The sequence below is a fragment of the Falco peregrinus genome, chromosome 5, assembly GCF_023634155.1.
Source record: "Falco peregrinus isolate bFalPer1 chromosome 5, bFalPer1.pri, whole genome shotgun sequence".
NCBI classification, from domain to species: domain Eukaryota; kingdom Metazoa; phylum Chordata; class Aves; order Falconiformes; family Falconidae; genus Falco; species Falco peregrinus.
Genome location: NC_073725.1, coordinates 70538893 through 70561344, shown reverse-complemented (window position 1 = coordinate 70561344; position 22452 = coordinate 70538893). Strand labels below are relative to the sequence as shown.

The window sequence follows — 22452 nt, the reverse complement described above, 5'->3', positions numbered from 1 at the left end:
TTCCTCAGGAACAGAGAACCTAATTTAGGTGTCAGGTCCCCATGTGACAAAATGTTAACACCGTAACCAGCCTGCTTTTAAGCTTACACTCACACAGACACACCGTGGAGCTTAAAGAAAGGAAATTCACGCATCATTTTCACGCCCGCACAGTAAGCGCTGGCACTGGGAGCAGCGGGACCCCTGCCCCGTCGCCACCAAGACCTGGTTTCTGGTAGATAGAGCCTCACCTGCTTGAGCGAGTGGTGCTGCACAATGGGGTCTGCCTTGCTCTGTACAGGAGACGCAGTCTGTTGCAGTATCCTCTGCTCAATCTCCTGCTCTTGCTGCAGTGCTTTTACGAAGGCAGCCTTCAGTCGGTTAGTGTGCTCAGCTTTCAAGGCCTTTTTCTGATTCGATGTCATGCAGGTTTCGCACATAATGGTTCCGTTCTTCTCCTCCCTCCAACGGCAGGTGAAGTCAGTCTTACACTGAGCACACATATAGGGCTCGCGAGATGCTACAGCAACCGAAACTTTACCTGGGGAACACAACCAGCTTAGCTCAGCTCCAGCTGCGGCTTCCATGGATGAAGGAATACTTGACAAACCTCCTAATATTCCAGCATTAAAAAAAAAAGCCCACCCCAAAGCAAAACCTCTACCCTTAACTCCTCAGTCTGAAGCCTTTTACGTTACTAAATCTTTAAACTCTTTGTGCGTGTAGGAACCCAGCAGATACGTCTTTAGATACCAGTTAGAGAATTTAGTGGTGATGGAGAAACAAGTGCTATAGGAAGCAAACAGCAACAGGATGCGTTTTAGAGAAATCTTTACAATCAGTGCCTATGAGAAATCATAATTTTTTTTTTTAAAGACTCTTCCTTTAGACTTTTTAAAATAAACATTTTAGACATTTTTAAAAATAAACTTTTAAAATAGCCATTTAATAATGGTTTTCAAATAAAATTTTAAAGAAAGCAGTTTGAAAATCATTGAAGTGAATCCTAGATTTGACAAGAGTACGGCAACGTAACCAGTATGGCAATTTAATGCTGTGACACCTAAAACTCATTGCCGCCTGCTATCGAGGTCAAGTCCAGATGGGGAAGATTCTCTCCTCACCCCTGAGGAACTTTTTTAATGCTCTCTCACCTTGAGTTTCCAGCAAATTCTGCACAACTTCTTCCAACCCGACTAAGTAAATAAATTCGTTATTAGCTGCACTCGGCAGGAAGTTCATCTCCGGCGCAGGCGGCTTGGGAGGAGGGATCTCCAACAGTGTCTTCTCCAGCTGCTTCCGCAGGGCGAGCTTGGCGGCAGCTTGCCGGCTGGCTGGCGAGTCATTGGAGTTGACGATGGAAGTGGCGCTGGTTGTAGTAGCATTAGCCTGAGCAGATGTCACGGTTGTACCTTTGATTGAAGTTGGTGAAGCCTGGGAGGAAACACGACACAGCGCGGTGACGAGTGCCAGACGTTTGGACACGCGTGCTCCTCTCCCACTGCGGGGGAGGTGATGGTGGCTCTGGTGGCGCGGGGCGGTCTGTGCGTGGGGACGGCTGGCTGCCTGGGGCTACGGCAAAGCCCCTGCATCCACACCCTGCTTCGGTAGGTGACCGACAAGCCCACAATACGTACGTTTGCTGCAACACCACACCTGTCATCTAACGCTCTAATTTTTTTTTTTAAAGAACTTTCTTTTCCTTCATTGATCATTTTTATATGGCAGTTTTAGAAATTCTGAAGAAAAACCCCCAGGAGTCCTTTTCCTTATGATTTTGTTAAAGCACTGACTTGAAATTGTTTTGTTTATCTATAGCACCTGTACAGCAGTGTCAGCGTAGATGTTAAGTCGCTGCTTCAGTATCTCTTGGCGTTCCAAACAGCCCGTTCTGAGCTCTGCTTACCAGAATACTGACACTTCTTAAGGAAGAGAGAAGAAAAAAAACCACTCTAATGGACACCTTCACATCGAAATGCCAAATGTGAAGTGAGGCACAAAATTCAGTTCGCTGAAATATTACAGAGTGCTGGGAAGAAATGTGTGTTTTCCTTCACTGCTACGTGCAGGAGGTTGATGTGAGCAGAGGAAGGGACTGCATGGGAAGAGCAAGGAGCAGGACAGCTGTAGTAATAAGCAACCACATCAGCCAGATGCTGGCAGGCCACACCAATTAGATACAGTAACTGGGATAATCAGTAATTAAAACCATTTATCCCTTCCTCTGAGGTTAATGTTATATTTGGCACAAAATATCTTCAGGAACTCACCTGCGGGATATTGACAAGCAGGCTGGTGTTGGGGACGTTGGCAACGCGGATCAGACCCTGCTGGATAATTCGCTGCCCCTGAATTTGTACGCTGGGGACCGATGCCCGCGGTGCCAGCAGCAGCGGCGGCGGCCCCGTGCTGGAGTGCTGTCGGATGTTGTGGATTTGCTGCGAAGAGACAGAAATGGGCTGATGCAGTGGTGCCAGGAACAGCGGCAGGGATGAGGGATCGGGCAGTAAGTGGTGGGAGTTGAATGGGGTGACATGGGACAGTGGAAATGAGGCAAGGCAGGGAACGCAAAGAAAGCGAGATAATAACATCCATGTCAAAATGGGATGTTTTTCCCTTTCCCTCTGTCAAAATGGAACAAGTAGAACGTAAAATGAGAAGAGATGCTCCCATGTGAGGCCACCATATTGTGGCCAGAACAGCTGTGCCACAAAAACCATAAATTTAAGTTTCAGAGTCAAATTTTTAAAAAATGTATAGTCGTTAAGCCCGTTTCATTTTAAGGGCATTAGGAAAGCTATTTCTCAGAATGAGTTTTTCTCCACAGTCAGAACAGAAAAGAAAATGAAATACAAATCTCTACCTTCCTCCTTAATGCTGGCTGTGCAACAGATCAAAGCAGACCTTTCACTGCAAAATAAATCCTCATTTAACAAGGAAATATTTTTTTTCCTGGTATCCCACAGAAGTGTTAATTTTAGAAGACTGTATCAAATTAAAAACTGCTTTCCTACTCCTTTACTGACACCACTATTTTCTGTTATAGGTGATAAAGACCCTGCAAAGCAGCACTTTCAGACTTCCAGTCGACTATCTCATTTCAGCAGCTCTTATTCAATGGCAAGACAGACACAAGGGTGGGGGGGAGGGGGGGGGGGAGAGAAGAACGAGGGATTGTGTTTCATTTCCTCAGCTGCTGCTCTCCTAAAAAGCAGGTGAAGCTGGAAGTCTGTAAATTAACTTTCCTAACAAAGGCATACAAACTGCAGTGGCACAGCTAAGGGAAGGAGGCAGACGGGTAAGGCAGCACCCTGCATCCCACAGGGTTTTCTCATGCTGCACTGGAAGCGTTGCGGGACAAAACCAGCATGATGCAGGCATCTTTCAGTGGCAATGCATCTAGCCACATTAAGCAATTCCAGCAAGAAATTCATAGGTTCCTTCCAGACAAGCAGAAAGATGATTAAGAAAATAATTAAGATGCATTAAGGGAAAACAGAGCAGATCGACTGCAAGGTAAATACTCACCTGTGCTCCTCTGACAAGAGGTGGCATTACTATCTGCGTGTTTTGCTGAGTTCCTAATTTTGATGAAGTCTGCTGCCCTCCGCGGACCAAGGGAGGAGGAATAACAGTGCCTGGTATACGTGTAGAAGAGGTCTGCAAAACAGAAAATAGTTTACTCGCATTGTTTTGTCCTGGAAAATTTATACGCATGCTCTCTTCTGCAGCTTAGCGTGCTGACAGAGCAGCACCTCAAACCTTACGCAGCCATGCAGCCGTGATGGCAGTCTGGCTACATGCTCGGGGACCGTTCTCTCTCATCCTGCACGGAATTCAGAAGAGTAAAGAGCCAGCCTGGACAACATTTTCCTCTGCCCTCCCACCACTGGGTTTCAACAGCTGAAGAACTGCCGTGCTGAGACACACCAGCAGCACACCAGAGCCCCAGCACCAGCGGGGAGCACGGCTCTCCCCTCCGCTGGTAGGACAGGTGCTGCATCTGCCTGGACTGTAGAACAAGAGACGGCCGGGCTGGCTTCAGTGCACTTAATGTCAGGGCGGGGAAAATAATAATAAAGGTATATGGGGGTGTGGGGGGAGTAAGAGAATGGGGAAATACTAACTGCTGCCTTCAGGGAGAAGCATGGGGCAGACAGAAGCTGGAGATGCGGGAACCCAGGGAGGTGAGCAGACTGGGCATGTGCATGTATGTGGGAAAGGGGGAAAAAAAAGACAGGGAAAGGGGAAAGCTTTAGGAAAACTGAAAAAGAAAAGGAATCAGGCTAGAGGAGTTTGAAAAATTGCTGCCCATGATTCTTGGGCTGCAGACTGCATTAAATCCTCATAGTTCCTCATAACACTATAAAAAGTGACACGCTTCCAGGTATCACACTCCTGCAGAGCACTCACGCTACGCAATCGAGCCCGAGAAGCGCTCACTGCTCAAGAGCAGCAAACCTCTCCGGCCCCTTCACATGGCTTTATGCACCTTGCCACTTCCCTCGCTCAAGCCCCAACCTGACCATCACCTGTGAACAAAGCCTCCTAAAAACACTAAGGCTCCCATTCCCACCAGTCCGAATGTGTACACACACGTACGTATTTAGGCACGTGGGAAGTTTTATCCACTTCTGTTAAGTCTTTCAACTGAAGGCCAAATGTTAACTCAACTCCTACACACAGGAATTAGTAAGAGTTTTTACAGTCAAGCAAAAGCAGATGGAGGTTAGGTTAATTTGCCCAAACATTGCAAATTAGACAGAATCACTTCAATTCTGATTTCTTAGCTCCCAGCTCTCTGCTCTGTCCAACCGAAGTTTCACTGTCTGATCGCTGAAGATTTAACTCGTGGTCCAGTTCCTCTGAAAGTGCTGTCTTCAGTGAAGGCAACTTGCCTCAAGGAAGAGATTACGTCAACTGACAGATTGCTTTTAGGTTTTGTGAATGTTTCCTAAATGGATAGCAAATTTACCCCTTCCCTCAGGTGTAGCGTTCTAGGGGACCTTGAAATGAAGAGTTGCCATTTTCCAAGTGAAAGCATTTTGTGCTGAAGCAGTTTTGAAATTTGTTTCAAATTAGCCCAAGGTAAATAACCAGAAATGTTTTAAATTCAAAAGCGAAACAAGATACTAGACTCAAGAGGAAGATTAGGTTGACAGATGTCAATTGCCTCTGCTTCTTTTTTTTTTTTCCTTCCCCAAGGCTTTCCAACATTTCATTTAATTTAGTCTGAACCAAGATCTTTCCTACCATCATGTGCCATTCAGCCACCAAGCGAAGAGAAAATCGTATGATTCACTCAGCTTTTACAGTTAATCACACTGAGGGCACAATTACGTCTCTTGAGGGTACTGCAACAGGCTGCCACAATATTTCTGTGTCATGACTCCATGGCATCCTCTTTCGCCAAAGGTTGTTAGTACTAGTATGAATCTATTTATCAGCAGAGTGGATCAGGATGATCAGCCACCAAAAAATAAGCTTATGAGCACTGCCTCTGTGTTGACATCCTACTTTCATCTCCCTCCCCAGCCAGCCTTGAAAAGCTTATGGTGGGGTTTTGGGAGTTTAAACAAACAAACAAAAAATTCCACCTGGCTCCAAGCCATTAATACGATGGGACTGTCTTTCCTGTTATATGCACCTTCTTCTCTGCTCCATGCCCTAGACCTGGCAGCCTGGCCCACCCCACTGACCTGGAGGGACGGCTTGCCAGCAGGAACACTCTGCGGTCCCCGCACCAAGGGCGGAGGGGTGGCCACAGCACTCCCAGAGGAACCAGCAGGCTGGAAGAGGAAAAACCAGAAAGAAAGCACAGACGAGTGTAAGGCTGTAAGCAGAATTACAGAAGCTCAGGGAATAAAAGTGTTTACCTCCTTGCGCCTCAGCAAGAGAATCTTCAAAGACTGTGGTTTTCCCCCTCCCCCAGCCCTTTCTTCCTCCAACCATCTCAACATGCGTATTTAAATGAAGAAATCATTAGGTAAGTATAGATAAGATTACACCCGGAAAATAAAAGAATCTATACACCAAAAGCAGAGCAATGTGGAAATCTATTTCAGCAGTCTCAGCTTCGAGCCCACTTCACTCTTATCCACCGTTACTACTAGTGGCAGTAGTACATCTCACTACATCTCAAGCATAATGTTCAAGCATAATGCAAAGTGAAAAAAAGTTTAGGAAAAAAAGACTTGAGATATTAGGAAGTTTAGGATAGTGTCCGTTTCGCCCTAGTTAGTTCAAACACCCAGAGCTCACTGCTCAGCGTTCAGCAGCGAGCTGAGCGATGCAGGTACTTGCATTAGTTTCCATCCCACCTACTGAAGCGCTCAGGAAGTCCAGGAGAAAAGACGCCAGTAAAGCAACCAAAACCAGCCAAGAGAGCTGTATGCACATCCATCTGCACCATCAAGTGCACTTAAATCTACACATTGCCCCCATCACAATATCCATCAAGTCAGCATCACATGCTGTAAAATAATTTTTTTTTATTTGCTATTGTTACCAACACTTGAAATTTAGCCTGTGCCTTGACAGCAGCACGCGGGGTGCTCGAACGCCCCCTCACCTCCCATCTCCTCTGCTGCCACCCTCCACCTCTACCCTTCAGTGCCAGCATGGGTGGCACGTGGTGTGAGCAGACCAGGCGACCACTCTGACTCAGGTAGAATTTCTGCTGGGTTACATTTTATGCTGGGAACAGCTCTCCTCCCAGCACTCCGCACACTGCGCGCTGTTGTGTCAGATGAGGGGTGGGGACAGAAGAGGAGGGAGGGAAGGGAAGGGAGTTCAAGGTGGGAGGGCCAAACCATTCCTTCCAGAGGCTGCCTGGATCTTTTTGGATGATGCAAGTGTGTAGCTAACTGTAGACTTACTTCAGTTGGCAAGACCTGGAATCCAGACCTGGGCTTCTGCCGCAGAACGCAGCCCTCTGCCGCCAGCTCCCTGAGCCTAGGGTTCAAACACTTTTAACTCTACCTGTCAGCACATTTGTTACGTGCAAGAATCTCTCCCAAACGTATTTCAGCAATCCCTCTACGTGGCATTAAGGACTGGATGGAGTGTTTAATAACTGGAAGTAAATTACATTCATCAGTGCATCTGAGTTTTAATGAAAAGGTCTTTGGTTTTTGAATACATTTGATAGGGTAAAACTGTTTTGCTGATTGGTCTTGGCAAGACAAAAAAAAGAGGAATTCTACAAAAAGGAATGGTTAGCAGCATAAAGCCCTATAACACAGACATTTTATGAAAAGTGAGATATGCTTTATTTTAAAGCTATTTCATTTCCACAGGTTATGGCAACTGCCACAGTCACTGAAATTTCTTCCCCTCCATTTCAAAAGACGAGATGGTAAGTATCTGTAGGAAAATAAATACCTTCTGAGTAGTGGTTTCCTTCTGGATTTGACTTTGCCGTAACTTTTTCAATAGAACAAGCTTTGCTTCTTCTAACCGTAACTCTTCTTTTAGTTGTTTAATCATTCTCTCACGCTCCTCTGGACTGCTTTTCTGCAGGGCCAGGTAAGGCAATAGAGGATGGGAAAACAGGGAGGGGGAAGAGGCAAAAGAACAGATACCATACAAGTTACAACATGAACTTACAGCATTATAATTGTCATGTATGTCTTAATATCACCGACATGCCTGCAATATACGGACACGAACTGAGTACAGAGAAAGAACTCGATAAAAAAAAAAAGCATTTTCACTAGCAAAACAAAGTCAAATGAAGAGTCAAGACAACAAATCTGTGTTATGGTGTGCTAAGGGACATTGCATCCACCAAAATGCCAATTCTGAAAAAGATGCACTTTTGAAGCATATAAAAATCAAGGAGTTAAGAGTCTGGAAAAAGTCAAAAAGGGTATCAGCCTTTAATGGCTTCAAGATTCCCCACTTGCAAATCCATCTTTATAAAACCACGTGTTCACGTGGCCCTGTGATCACAGGTGCCTCTGTAGAAACAAGTGGTGTGTTTTCTTCTTTCTGGTTGGCACAATTTAAAGTGTGTCAAGACAAGAAGACTCACCATGAGTGCCTCTGTGTTGGTCTCTTTTAATGCTATTTTTGTTAAACCATTCATTCTAGGGCTAGAAGGTTCATTGTCGGATAACACTATAACGTCCGGTGAGGGGACCCTCTTTTCTCTTTTAATTTCACTGCAAATCAAAATTAAAATACAGAGAACATGTTAATAAAAACAAGTAAGCAATTACTTCATCCTGCAAAGCAACGTTATTTACAACCTTCTTCTAGATTAATATCAAATGTCTCAGATTCTGAATAAACCTGACGCGGACGAGCTCCATCGATTACTGCTCTCCTTGCGGGTATCAAGCTGCGCAGTATGAAAGCGTGCCACGAGGCAAGATGCAGCCACAACACATCACGATGGTGAATTCCTTCAAATGAGCAGCTTTTCCATCAGCCTTCACTCCCCTCAGAATTCCAGGGCTCTGCTTGCACCAGGGGAAGACCATATCCCAGCCCCAGGGACAAACAGGTCACTTGCTGCTTCTCTTTGGTGTGCCCAAGGCAGAGCCATAGCCCTCCTTTGCTCATCCCTTTCCTAATGCAAATATCTGTAAGCTGTGACTCTTCCTCACCCAAGTTCCTGAATCTGAAGGAAACCCAACACAAACAATACACACCTATTCACCTACCTAAGTTTAAGTACTTTATGGCATTATTTTCTTTCAACACCAATGCTACTAAATTTTTTCCCCACTATTAACAGCAGAAACTTCTAACAGCCTCAAAACCGATGGCACAGCCGTGCAACTTCACCCAAAACCACCGAAAGGTCCAGACTTATACTGAATTTAACTCTTTACTTGGCTTTAAACGCTCCATGCCTTGAGACAGCTGCACCTGAAGTCCTGACCTCTTGGCTCCATCACCTACTATTATTATATGAGAACCAAATCTTAAGTGACACGAAGCAAAAGGGACAGAGATGACGTGATGTGACAACAGCCGCCAGTCCTCTCATCTGCTGCACAAGTTGGTAACTGTCAGATGACCTTTGGAACCAGGATTTGGGATTTCAAACTAGGAAGGGCAAGTATTTTAGGGCAAGGTTTGCAGCATGTTTGCTGAGAGATCCAGCAGAAGCTTCACAGGAATGGAACAGCAAAGTCTTCTGCACTGCCCAGGAAAGGACAGTGCCTGGGAAAGGGCCATCAACAAGAATTTTAGGAGAATGTAACACAAGTATTTGTCTTTTAACCCAAAGCCAGAAGCAGGAACAAATAAAGCTTATAGTGAGAACCTTCCGTCTTACAGTTATTCATTAAACAAAATGCATAAAGAATTTCCATCAAGCCAGACGAAGCAAATACGTAAGCGTGGCTTGTACCATTCACAAATAAGAGATGGGGCATATGAGCTTTGTACTTTTAAATATCAGGCTATTACTTCTTAGACTAAACAAGAATTTATAGACCTAACTGATAGGCCACATTTATTAGGAACCCAACGATTAACAGAAATTAATCCTTATTATCTTATTTAGTGCTGCAAAGGCTATTCACACAGGGTAACGGCGCTGAAGAGCCGTGTGCCCTGCTGAGCTCTATGAAGCTCACCCCTTCAGTACACACAGCAGGTCAAACGGTGGTTTGGACACTGCAAAACCCACCTCAAATACTGCAAACCCCAACTTTTAAATTACAATTTCCATGCCAGTGGAAAAATTAAAAGTAGAGGAGTGTCCTCTAGAGGGCACAGCGAGCCAGTAAACTCGAGCCATTGACACTCCTGGGGTGGTTTCAAAATGAACAGCGGCACAGGTGAAGGATTTCCAGCTTTTTCCTGTACCTGAACGCACCAAATGGGCTCAGATTGCTCTTAGTGGGGAAGCAACTGGGTCGGGCCAAGCTCGAACCGGCTCGGTAAACTTTTGCCGGCAACGGCAAAGAGCAGCCGTGCAGGGGATGCACCGACGTGCCAAGCTCGGCACTGCTGAGCCCTTTCCTGATGACAGCCGGGCAGCTCCACGTGAAGGACAGACTCAATGGGCATCAGGCACTGGCCGTTCCTCCGCAAACTTTACAGTTAAATCCCTCGTGAAAAGCACAGGTGGTTAAGTTGGCTGAAAAGCGGAGGATCACAGGAACACGAGGATCTGAGCAGCCAGCGTTCCCAAGCTGATCCAGCCCGCTCCGGGAGGACAAGGGCTTGTCTTGCCCACAGCACCGCAGGGAGTGGAGCTGCCCAAAGCTACGGGATCAACAGTTACAGCCCCAATGCATCTGCAAACACGTGGCGATGGGAAAGATTTTATCCGGAAAGGGATGATGACCCTGCCAGCAGCGATGCTTCGCCCCCTCTCCGAGCAGTCGGGCTGTGCTGTGTGGGGAGGTTGGCGGGAGCTGGGAGCTGCTCAGGGTCCATGCCGGAGCCACCGCTACCACGCTTCGGCCAGCTTTGCTCCAGCCGAGGCGGCAGTGCCTGAACCGGCTCCATGGCGGCACCGGGGCTGTCCCCTCTGCACGGCGGGGCCTCACGTGACACCGAGCACGTGACCGCCACGGCGAAAACCATGGCAACGGCCGGTCCCAGCCGGTGCTGCCCAGCCGTCATTTTGTGAGGTGAGGTCGGGCTCAGGTGCTGGCAGAGAAAATGGAGTGGCCGTGCCCAGGGGTCCCCACCACCCCCGGTGCCCACCGCCCATTGCGGGCACATGCGCCAAGGGGCACTTCTCAGGAAAATAAGGGAGAAACGGCAAAATAAAATAAAAAAAATAATTTCTGAAACACCGCAAGGGAGTCACCGAGCGCATTGTGGAGTTCTGGGTTTAATTTTCGGGCTGGACGAAGGAGACATGAGGCCGGGTGGCCCCTGGGACAGCACAGGGAGGAAAAGCTCAGCCCTGGCCCAGCTCAGGTGCTGGCACGGAACGGAGCCACCCGCAGCCCAGCAGGACCCACAGGACTCTGCACTCATCGGCCACCCAAGCACTTCTGGAAGCACAAAAAGCCACCACCGGAGCGAGGAGGAGGAGGTGGGCACCGTGTGGGCCAAGCCGGGGTCTTGGCCGAGGGGCCACTCATGCTCCCGATGCAGGACCGAGCACCGGCAGCTGCTCCCAACGCTTCGGGCCAGCCCCCAGCCCACGCCCAGGCCACCAGGAGCCAGGGTGGGCATCGGTCCGCCCGGCCAAGGCCAATAGCGGCTGCCTGGCCACACTGGGGTACCACACACGCCTTCCCCCACAGTCCTTCCCGGGATGGGCCAACAGCATCTTTGCCAAGGAGATGGGTCAGGGGTCCCCTCGGCGGCAGGGGTCCCCTCTGTCACCTCCACACACTTAGAAGAGAGCAACATCAAAGCAAGGCATCTATACAAGATACCGCTGCTTTGCACAAAACAAAAAAAATCCAAACAAAAAACCCCCACAAAACCAAGGCTGCCCAAGCCATTTTGCGGGACCACGACAGGAGATGTGGAACAAGGCAGTAAAACCTTGCCCCAGCAGCTCTGCCATCAACCCCATCCCTTACTCGGGCTGTGAAGCAGGAGGAGATGAGACCAGGAGTGCCCATCACCAGCCTGACAGCTCTCCATCTAAGGGCTTCCCTGAACCCGCACGGTTTCTCTGCTTTGCGAGGTACATTATGATATTCCTGACAGCTGCACTGTAAGACACTGATCTAATAAAAGCTGCATTAGCAACCGCTGCGTTCAGAGTTTTCATGTATTTCCACAAAAGCATTAGTTGTATCTATTTACAACCATCTCCCTCCACCAACGCTGAGCCTGTTGACATGCGACCTCACAGAGGAAAACCCTTCTTGAAAGAGAGATACTATATATATATTTTTTTTTTTAAGGCAATGCATATTGACCACAGCATTGTTCAGACTGCTGTTGAGTATCTCAGGATTTATATCCTCAGCGGCACAACCAACTGCAGAGTGAATGAGGTGGCACAAGGCTGAACGCCAGAAATGCGGACCAGAACTCTGCAAAACAACCTTCCTTCAAAAAGAAATTTGCTTTACTCTTTTGTTAGCCTGTGTGTAAAGCAAAAAATTCAAAGCAGATGTTTCAAAATAAGACAGACAATGGAAATATCACCACTTGCAGAAAAATACTGCCACCAGCAGTTAATAATTTGGGATAACTGCCCTGATACTATGACCTTTATCCTTTGAAGCCATCAGGCATATCCTTTAGCTAAATAAAGACATAGTTCTATTATTCTCCCTTCAGCTTTCATAAGTGTTGTTGTCTCAATCATTTGGACTCTGCGCTGGAAGATGAAGGCAGGGTTGCTGCCCAGTTACGTACACCCGTTTAAGCATTTGCAGCAATAAACCACAATCTAACAGAGACCTTACAGAAAGTTTGTGTAAGGAATCAAATGCAGACCTCCGAAGTCACCAAGTATCCTAAGAAAAAGGCCACACTTCCTCCAATATCCTCTTTTAAAACCTCAGAGCACAAGGACAGATGCATCATGCTATTCAAAGAGTTTTCCTTGGTGTCTTGGAGCATCCTGTAGCAATTCAGAGCACATCAACTATTCCAGAACAAACCAAACCAAACCAAACCAAGAAGCTACTTCCCTGTGGGAACACTGTATTTATTTGCTGATCTGAAGAAAAGAAGAAGGTCAGGTGGCCGAACCCAGCCTTGGAGGTCTGCTTCCACTTAGCTGGGCCAGAGGAAGATGAATTAAATTTTTGTCTTCAAGATGATACATCTGAGGTCTTAGGGACCTTGGTGCGGACTCAAGTTTTTTCCAACAGATTCACATTCCTGTGAGACAGAAGTTTCAATGGAATACAACCAAGGAAGGCAAAGTTAAAACTTAACATTAGTAAAAGAAAAAGAGACACCCAGGAACTACTGGCTCTGGTGGAGGGTTTAACTTCAGAGGACTGGAGCTTCACAACATCAACAGAAGAGCTCCTGGATCTCAACAAGCATCTCTGCATATGTTCCTACTGATCCAGAAGCACTACACAAAAAATAAGCTTCCTTTTACAGACCAGATCCTACCCATGCTCTAAAACGTCCTTCTGATCACTCTTCCAAAAAAAAAAAAAAAATTTTTAAATGGTAAAAATAAAATCAATGCAATGCTCACTTCGTTCAAGTTACAGAACTACTGACCCGAAACATGCAACGCCCCACTGCAGAGCAAAAGACCCCACTGCACAGCCCCATCCTGCGGTATCCCCCCATATTCCGCCCATCCGCAGGTAACCAGAGACACCATCACAGTGGTTATTCAGAATAAAGCTTCATCTGCATTAGCAAATACGCAACAGTTTTGTCTCAGTCCATTCAACAACCTCTCGTATACTCTCACCCAAAAGTAGCTGGCAAGAAAGGAAGACAAACAAGGAAAGAAAAAACCATGCAGTGGGGAATTTGTTGTTTGTTTGTGGGTTTTTTCTTTTTCTTTTTTTTTTTTTTTTCCCTGGAGATGTTTTATCTACGTGAATTAAAGAAGTTGCAATGGATCTAGTGACTGTGGTGTGAAACTGAAGTAGAACAAACTTCGCCCCTTCCTCCAAACATAAAGGAACGAAACTTTACTCAAACTATGTGTGCATTTAAAATAAAACATTAAAATTCCCCAAGAAGCTTTGGCACAGGTTTTGTCACATCCTTTATAACGCATACCAGGAGGCACAGACACAACCTACATAAGATGAAAAGGAGATCTACAGTATGGGGCTGTGCCATATTTCCAGGCTTACTAATGGGACGAGAGGAGCCTACTGCTCTTTACTGGCACTGCCGTGAACAGTGTTCCCAGTAAATTCCAGTAAAGTGGAGAGTCTGGTCAGCCAACACAGGCTGCATCCCAACGTCCTTAAGCACATGTTAGAATTTCAGCGTCAAACCCAACCATTTAGGAAGTTTTAAGTGTGATTTGGCCAGATTAAACAAAACAGAAACCCCCAAAACAACCTAAAACCCTTCAAAGCACCAACATTTAGCATCCAAACCCTACCACGAAAATTCGGAGCACAGCCACCAGGCCAACTTTCCTACAATCTCAAAACAATCTCTATTAGATGTTACTTTTAATTATCCTGCGTAACAAAGGGATGAGATTATCCTGAGGTTCCAGAGCAGTGCAAGATTTTTCAAGCACACAAATCATAACCAGCAAGATCTAAAATTAAAGGAACTAAGGCATTCAGATAGATTATTTGACAGCACAAACTATACGGATGCCTACAAACTCTTCACTCTCATCCTTCCTGAAAAATGGAGTTTTCATTTAAGCAAACAAGCGTGGCTTAAGCCAGGCCAGCTCACATGTAATTTGAAGAAGTGAGATCTTCAAGCTGCGGGTAGATTTGTGTGTACCCCACATCAGGAGATGCAAGCAATTATTGGGAAAACAAACCAAATGTATCAAATGCAGACTTTTGGGCTTATCCAATGGGCTTACATTTCAATTAGAAGGAAAATCCATACTCTGTAGCTTAATGTGACAAGGGGACACAACACATACAGTGTTCTGGAATGTGGGGTTCTTTTGTTTGTTGTTGGTTGGTGTTTGTTTTTTTTTTTTTTTAAATAAAATCCCAACTGATACAAATCCCGTAGGAATAATTTCTGTTTATCAGCCAGCCTTAGCTGTTTTTGATCAAGCCACAATTAATACAGATAAGATAATTAACACGCTAATGTACCACTCTTGGCAAATAGTGAAAACACAGAAAAACTGCAAGATGTTCCACAGCCTAAAAAGTTTTCCAGTTTGCTTTACGGAGGACGTGCTCACCCCAAGATTGCTATCAAGACAAAGCAAGAACTGGGCATAGACAGACAGATAGATAGAAGCCAACTCTTGTATTCATGTTTTATTAATAATATCACCCTCACCACTGCCATCACACTTGAGTGCTGTGACAAAAGCATTTTCTCACTCTCTCTCACTTTCCCTGTATCACTGAGAAGCTTCGCTTTCTAGAATTCTGAAGTGAAACATTTTTTGATATTATCTATTTGGAGAGTTACTATAATTTTGAGGATTTCAGAGGGCAGAGCGCATCAACCAAGCACAACACAGCCGCTCACAGGGTCAGGTAGTATCCTTCCTGTAAACACTCCACACCTCCCAGCAAGGTTTTCCTGCTACCGGGACATCGGTACACTGCTCCTGAAGGATCCTGATGCTTTTGCCCTAGAAGCAAGGACAACGTGTCATCCTAGACCTGTCTGAGCACAACAGCTCCTGTCCAGATAGCCAGTTACACAACTGTGTCCAGAAGGATCACGCTTGGTCTCTGCCAAACCTCACTGTGAGCACACCAGGAATCAGAAGCTGAACCAGGGCTCTATGTGTGAGTAGTTCGGTTGTGTGGCTCAGGGAGGAGTACTAGAAAACACCTTGAAAAACAGTCAGAACAAACGTTTGTAGGTGGAGGGTGCTGCATCTGGAGTACGCCAAATGCACCGTGACGCAGCAGGCAGCACGACCCAAGAACGGCTCCAGGAGAAAGCCCCAGCTGGAAGCAACTGATGCTCAAGGCAGGGCAAATGTGCTAAAACTGTGTTTAAGGGGAAGGAAGGAACAGAGGAGAGGGGCAGAACAGAGGAAAGGGAAAGCAGAGCTTGAAAGATGTCAGGATTGAAGCAGCTCTTTCCCTCCAGCACCCATGCTGATGTAAACCAGTGCATCCACAAGCAACGCGACAGACGTGGGACTGTTTTACCATCCCACTGCAAACCAGACGTGTCCTTATCGAGGCGGGAGGACTCTCCTTCCTCCCATTCCTTCTCTGCAGTAGGTCTAGGATAATTACACACCAGGGCAGCTAGCTCCCAGTGCTGCAAAAATGCCAGGCAGAGGAGCAAGACTTTGGTTTGGCCTTGGGTGACCTCTCATCAAAGACTTCTACCACTACAGACTTTCTTCTGTTTCGTCTGGCATCAGAAAATGTGCTCAAACCAGACTATTTTTAAATTTAGCTTCAAGGTTTAGGGGAAAAAATATATTAAAAAGAAAGGTATTTTTAAGTTTAACATGGAGATATGGCTAGGTTTGTATCTCAAATCTTGAAAAATCAACTGATTTCAGAAAGATAATCCATTCAATCAGCTTTACGTCAGCTAAACTGTGATTATTGCTGGGCCACCTTTTCCAAGGAAAATATTATGTTTGCCGTTCCAAAAGCATTAAGGAAGTTTAAAAGCCAAAGCACCATACATCACTAAGCATGAATTTTACCCAAGAAGTTTGTAGCAGTTCAGTCATTTTAAGCAACAGCTCTTTTCTCATCTCAGAAAATCAGCTCAACTGCTTGAAAGACACAGGTCTCATGAAAGCTGGGAGCTAAATTCCTCTGAAGATCAAAGGTGTGGAAAGGTAAGTCCCATACTTAAAAAAACCCCCAACCCCCCCAAAACAACAACCTTATGAAATTAAGATCCACCTTCCCTACAAATGCCAATTGTATTCATATATATGCAAGAGATGGGACCCATCCAGAGCCAAGCTTCCTCTCTATCACTGGCATCTCCAGACTCCAATTGCATTTGCTTGGAGATATTTGCATCCTGCGGCCGGCCAGCTGCTCAGCACCACATTTGTGCTCTGGGAGCAGAGCCACGCAGGGACCGAGAGAGCTTGGGAAGCTGCTGCCTTACTTCCAGAAGTCTGCAGAATAACTCAAGCTCATTTTTGTCATTTGAGATGACTGAGGTTTTAATCCTTCTCTATTAAAAATTTTATACCAATAAGTGTTATGAAAGGTGTTCCAACTTAAACAGTATCCAAAGAGCTTACCCAAAGCCTCAGAAAATTCTAAATTATATTTATTATGATTAACTTCAGTGGACTTGAGATCAGACTGCCTCCTCACTCAAGCATATTTTTTTTGTAGGGGAAGCCTCTTCTACCGCCTTGCCGAAACTGAATGCAACAATATCCTATTACCACCTGAAACAGGAACGCTGTACGGAGGAAGGATGTTCTCTCGTCTCATGTAAATAGGTGTTATTGTTCCAGATGCTCTCTGGGAAGTTAAGTGTACAGCCCCTTTTCATCATCCTGTTCACACGTCTTGCAACAGAGACGGACACCAACAAAGCAGAAACACTGGCACGCATTTCAAAAAATATTATAAATTCACCAACAGCACATGCATGTGGGGGCAAGTACTGCAACAAAAGAGTTAGAATACCTGATTCTAATTTATTCAATTTTTGGTATGAGCAATCTTTTTAGATATTCTTCAAAACAAAACAAACAGCATGCATACCCGGGTTAATTAGTAGGTAGCAATTACACTAGAAGACACTTTCAGAGATTTACTCCTAGTTAGCACAATACAACTGCTTGACATGGAAGTCACCCATTACCCCAATTAACTGCTTCTGTGCAAGACACAAGCACCTCCTAAATATCAAATTGAGCAACTTGTGTCATTGTCCCTCTGGCAGAAGGTTTGTGGAGAAACCTGAAAACTACCACTCCCCCTCAGTCACACTGATGGAGGATGGTCGTGTTTTACATACACTGAAGCTGTATTTGGATAAAGTAATCAGGCTCTTGCAGTCTAAGTTACTTCTCTTAGAAAAGCATCAAAAGTCTGGAAGAGTTTCCAGATGAACTGCCATTAAACATCAAAGATACCAATTTTCTTAGTAGCAGCCATAGGTGCCCCTCCTCCCAATAATTCCTGCGCTGCTGATAATGATCTGGTGTTTTCAGTTTCACACCTCAAATCTGCCCTGCCGCAATACCCGACATCCAAGTGAACACAGATTACTCTGAGAACCGTTTAAGCGATTTTGCACAGACAGGCAGGTCTCAGCTCTTACGTATCCACCACTCCAGCATCACCTGGTGTCGGAACCAGGAACGAATGAGGCTTCTAGACTCCCTACTCCACATGTTGCATCTTACTGCACTATAAAGAAAAAAGCAAGACCTCAAAGGGCTAACTAACATCAGGACCACAGAATTATTATGCTGGCACAGCCAGAATCTGGGTTAGAAATGTGGTAGAAGATTTGGAATCTGGCTTTAAAGTGATGCCTGTAAATCCCTATGTCAGAACCACCCAATTCATGTGTGCATCTCACACACAAGTCAAAGGAAGAGCTTTATTTTTGTTGTAATGATAAAATTCTCCAAAGCGATAAAGAACTTTGAATTTATGCTTTCAGGTGTCAAAATTCAGACATGTTAAGGAGGCTGAACTTTCAAAAAAGTATTAAGAACTTGCCCTACAGAGAACTGCTGCAGACAGGTGCTGTCTTTTCACAACGCTTCTAGTGTCAAAATCCACAAGTTTCTTCAAAAAGAAAGCCAGACTTATCCACACATACTGCTCTGTCAGGAAGAATCACGCTGCAATTAAAACTCCTCTGTTTAGACAATTACTATCTATTATTTTTCCTATATCACAGCTCAATTAAAAACCCCAAACCACTCTTCCTCACATAAATCTCAATCAGTAGCTCAAAGCGCATCCTCTTTGTAACTTATATGTTTTTCTATTCAAGACCTTATTTCTTTACTCAGCTGCTCATCACAGCTGCCACTGCTGTCAAGGCTCGGGGAAGAAAAATCAGTAAAGAAGTTACAGAGAAGTAGATGCTGAATCTCATGTGAAGGGCCAGAGCTGCAACATACATGCAAAATTTTAATTCTCTCTACCTTTAAGGTGCAGAGAACTTCTTCCTCGTGCAATCCGACCACGTTTTGCTGTGCCAGTATCCCAAACGTTACAGTGCAATGGCAGCACGTAGGTCATAACTCACCTTTTTGAGGTACTCATGTCCACAGGCTCATCTCCCGTCTGAACCTCCACTTTAATGGTTGCTTTCACCTCTCCACCTTTTAATAATCCTTGCACTTTTCCAGCTCCAGGATCAGTTTTTATTTTCATGTCGCCTTCAGCATTTATATCTGTTCCTAACAGTCCTTTCTCCATTTTTATTTTTTTACTGTCCACATCGTTATGTGTTATCTCACGTTCTAACGCTCGTTTCTGACTTCGTGTTCTGCATGCTTCCTCTGTCATTGTGAGGCTCTGGGGAGAGAGGAGACACAAAGGAGTTAAGAGCACCGGCAAAAAAAATAAATCTAAGTTGGACAAAACACCTTCATTTCAAAACAGGGCAAAGTACAGCGGTTACTGCAAAAGAAGCTCCAAAAGAGCAATAGAAGTGTTGCCCGTATGCTCACTTACCCTATCTCCAACATACATCTCAGTCTGAAGCTATTAAGCACCCGGCATCACTGTACTTACACTTTTTATGTCAAGCAAAGACAAACAAACAAAAAAAAAGGAAAACAAGAACACACACACAAACCTCACTAAGCATAAACTAGAATCACCGAGGAGGAGAAAAAAAAAAAAACAACCACCCAACCAACACAACCCTGCATTAGAGTACAGGAGACTCTACAAACCCCCACGAGGAAAAAAAGTTTGGCTCTTTACCAAAAGGCAGAAGAATGTATGTATTTGCCTCACATGCAAATAAATGCAATTACAAAATTGTAGATTAGGATCTCCCTGGGACTGCTGCCATATCTTTCTGAGGACCTAAGCCTGATTGCAAGTTTCGGGAATCAGAGACTCTGGGGAGAAGGACCACCACACCCTGCGTGAAGGGAGGCTTCCATAGCTCTTGACAGCCTGCTGCCAGGCTAAGGCACTGCCATTGTAACGCTCAAGTTGAGACTTTCTCCCCTCCTGGAGAAGGAGCCAGGCTTTTCCAGGCAGCAGAGGAAGCACTGGGCTCAGGGGAACCAGGCTTAACCCCTCGCCTGCCGGAGCCATGGCAAGTTTGGCTCCTGGTGGGCTCTGCCATCTCAGCCTGCACTTCGGTACCTGCGGCCACCCATCCGTCGGACGCGGAGCTGAGTCAGGCTTTGATCCCATGACATCACTGGGCTCCACATGACCCTTCCCAGGATGCAGCCTGCGAGACAAAGCACTTTCCAGAAACCAGTCTGAGCCGGCAGCAGGCAACCCGCAGCGGGGCTAACCCCGCCGCTGGCCGGCACCCTGGGATGGAGCATCCCTCCTCCTCCTCCGGCACCCACTGCTCCCCTCGGGATGCTCGGGGACACTGGGCACCAAGGGGGTGGCCTGGGGCAGGGTGGGGGGAGAGGGAGATAATTACACACACACACCCCTTAAATTTTTTTTAATTAATTAATTGATTTATTTATTTATTTTAAGCATTCCTCCCATCTCTCAAGATTTTTTTTTCTCCTCCTTTTAAAATGGGTTCCAAGTGTAAGGCCATCACACAATAGTTGAACAAAAGTGTCTGAAATGTTTTTAGCAGCAAGAGATTAACATAATTACGCAACATAATTAATCTCTGCTCACCCCCACCACCCTGTTATTCAATAATGTCACATAAGCATTATCTGAAATTGCCATTTCGATAGTGTAAGCTCCATGCAAGTGGCCACGAGTTTCTCTGCATGGTGTTGGATGAAACATATATAATTTATTTTTTTTTAAGGGTGGGAGGGGAGATTTAAAATCACAGTCGGTACACAAAAGTGCCTCCCCCTCGGCTGATCTGCATTTACAGCGTGACCGCGCTTGAACCTACAATAATGGGAGAAAGGTGTGTTTTACAGAAAGGCGAAGTTAATGTCGGTATTTATGAAAGCGAGTAAACAGCACCGAGCCCAGGCACGCCACCAGCAGCACGGCGATTTTCGGCGCAGCTCGGTGTACCCAGGCTGACAGGCAGCTTGTAATGATACTAGGACCTCGGGTTAAGTATCCCTGCTGCCGAACAGCAGTGTAACTCTTTCCCCCATGAATAAGCCACCAGACAGTCTGACTGGCAATAGCAAATCTTATTCCTATTAACTCTGTGTAAATGCCTCTGAACCCAGGGCTAAAACAAAGGACCGGCCACCTATCGCCCAGCTTACGTATGCCGTGATGTGCTCTTAACCACAGGGACTTTCTTGAAGCAAGACTGCTTAGTTAGTAGGAAACCTCCTTAAACCCTGATCTGGGTATATTTTCATTATTTTCATATTCTTCAGCCTCACAGGGATGAGAAGCCGCAAGACGTACAGATCTCAGAGCCACAGTGGCACTTCAGGCACTCAGGCTCCAAACTTTAAGAGCGTTTTGTATTTTCACTCCTTTGTTTTTCCCAGTTTCGACTGGGATGGGGAAAGGCAGTAGCTGCACGGGGGTATTTGACACAGCATCACACGCAGGGCTGCCAGGCAGGACTGTGCACTCACGGCTGCATCTCACTTACTTGAGCAAGCATCACGAGCCATGGAAATGATCTACATCTCATCTTGGCACAAAGTTTTATTTAAAAAATCAACGCAGTCAAAACCCTAATGTAAAAACAGATTACGCATACTGAATACTTCACCAAGCAACTGTTTTCTAGCTAACCAAGACAGCTCATGCTGGAGTGCCAGAGGCAGGCGCTGAGCACCCTACCCACAGCACTTCCAGAGGCAAACCCTTCCCACGCAAACTCCTTACAAAGGTCAGACCGAACAGATAAACAACCTTGATGAAAACGCACAACGTACCTTTCCAACAAACCTCTCTCCCATTACAAATCTCAAGGACATCGCATCTTGCACCCCATGATTCCCTGACGAACTAGCAGCAGCCATTTCTCCTTGGAACGCCATCGCCTCCTTATCAGACACCGAGAACAAACTTGACTTGAAAACGGCCTCAGCTTCCCTGTGTGTACCCTGCTCCCCCAGTCACAAAGGGACACCCCCCCTTTTCCTTTGAGGAACAGTACGGCTGCTACACCTTTTCTGCAAATCAAAATTCCGTCCAATTTTTTTGTTAAAATTTCACAACGTCTTGTCACAGCGACATAGGCTGGGAAGCTGGGACAGCGACTGCTGGAGAGAAGAGTATCCGTGGCACAACTGAAACAGCATGTTGGGAAGATCTACATTACTGGAAAGACCTTGGGACGAGATTGCACCAAGATTTTTACAGCTAAATCTGAAGATTGCAAGTACAGGCTCAAGGTTTTTATATACTATAATAGAGAGATCTGGTTGCACAGTTCCCCTGCCACAATAGTGATTAAATCATGTTTATTGCAGATGAGCCCTAAAACCAAGCTCCCTAAAACAGTTTTAACCCATTTAAGAAATGGTACCAGAAAACAATTTGCTAACGTGGCTACAGATGCAGAGACCTAAAGGAAAATTAATGTAGCACTGAGAGAAGTGGAGGAGAAAAAAAGATAAAATAGCGAGAAGGATTTCTTTAAAAAGAGCTATTCTGCCTCTCTTTTCAGGAAGAGAGGTGAAAACTGGTAATGCCAGAGACTTTGATGGGAATGGCCTGGGCTGATGGGCCCCATCTCCTGCAAGTCAGAGGGCACCAAGAAGCAGGTATACAGCTGAGGTGAGTCTGTGGCAGGATCTATTTCACACGACAGACTACAAAACTCTTCCCCAAACAGCCTGAACTCAAGGTCTGTAGGAAAAGATTAAAACCAGAG

General features: G+C 45.6%; 1 protein-coding gene across 6 annotated transcripts in view; it reads right to left on the bottom strand.

Annotated features, from left to right (window-relative positions):
* GATAD2A (GATA zinc finger domain containing 2A) overlaps positions 1 to 22452 on the bottom strand; it is a 66913-nt gene that overhangs the window by 5380 nt on the left and 39081 nt on the right. For 3 of the 6 annotated variants that reach the window (XM_055804807.1, XM_055804808.1, XM_055804806.1), the window contains exons 3-9: positions 18730 to 19001; positions 8015 to 8144; positions 7363 to 7494; positions 3508 to 3639; positions 2250 to 2417; positions 1134 to 1413; positions 231 to 520 (exon numbers count right to left, since the gene is read on the bottom strand). In XM_055804807.1, coding sequence (XP_055660782.1) covers positions 231 to 520; positions 1134 to 1413; positions 2250 to 2417; positions 3508 to 3639; positions 7363 to 7494; positions 8015 to 8144; positions 18730 to 18992 — 1395 coding nt within the window. In that variant the 5' untranslated portion in view covers positions 18993 to 19001. Of the gene's footprint in view, positions 1 to 230; positions 521 to 1133; positions 1414 to 2249; positions 2418 to 3507; positions 3640 to 5678; positions 5769 to 7362; positions 7495 to 8014; positions 8145 to 18729; positions 19002 to 19808; positions 19887 to 22452 lie in introns of those variants that run through there. The other 3 variants (XM_027796209.2, XM_055804809.1, XM_027796213.2) reach the window with 3 other exon arrangements.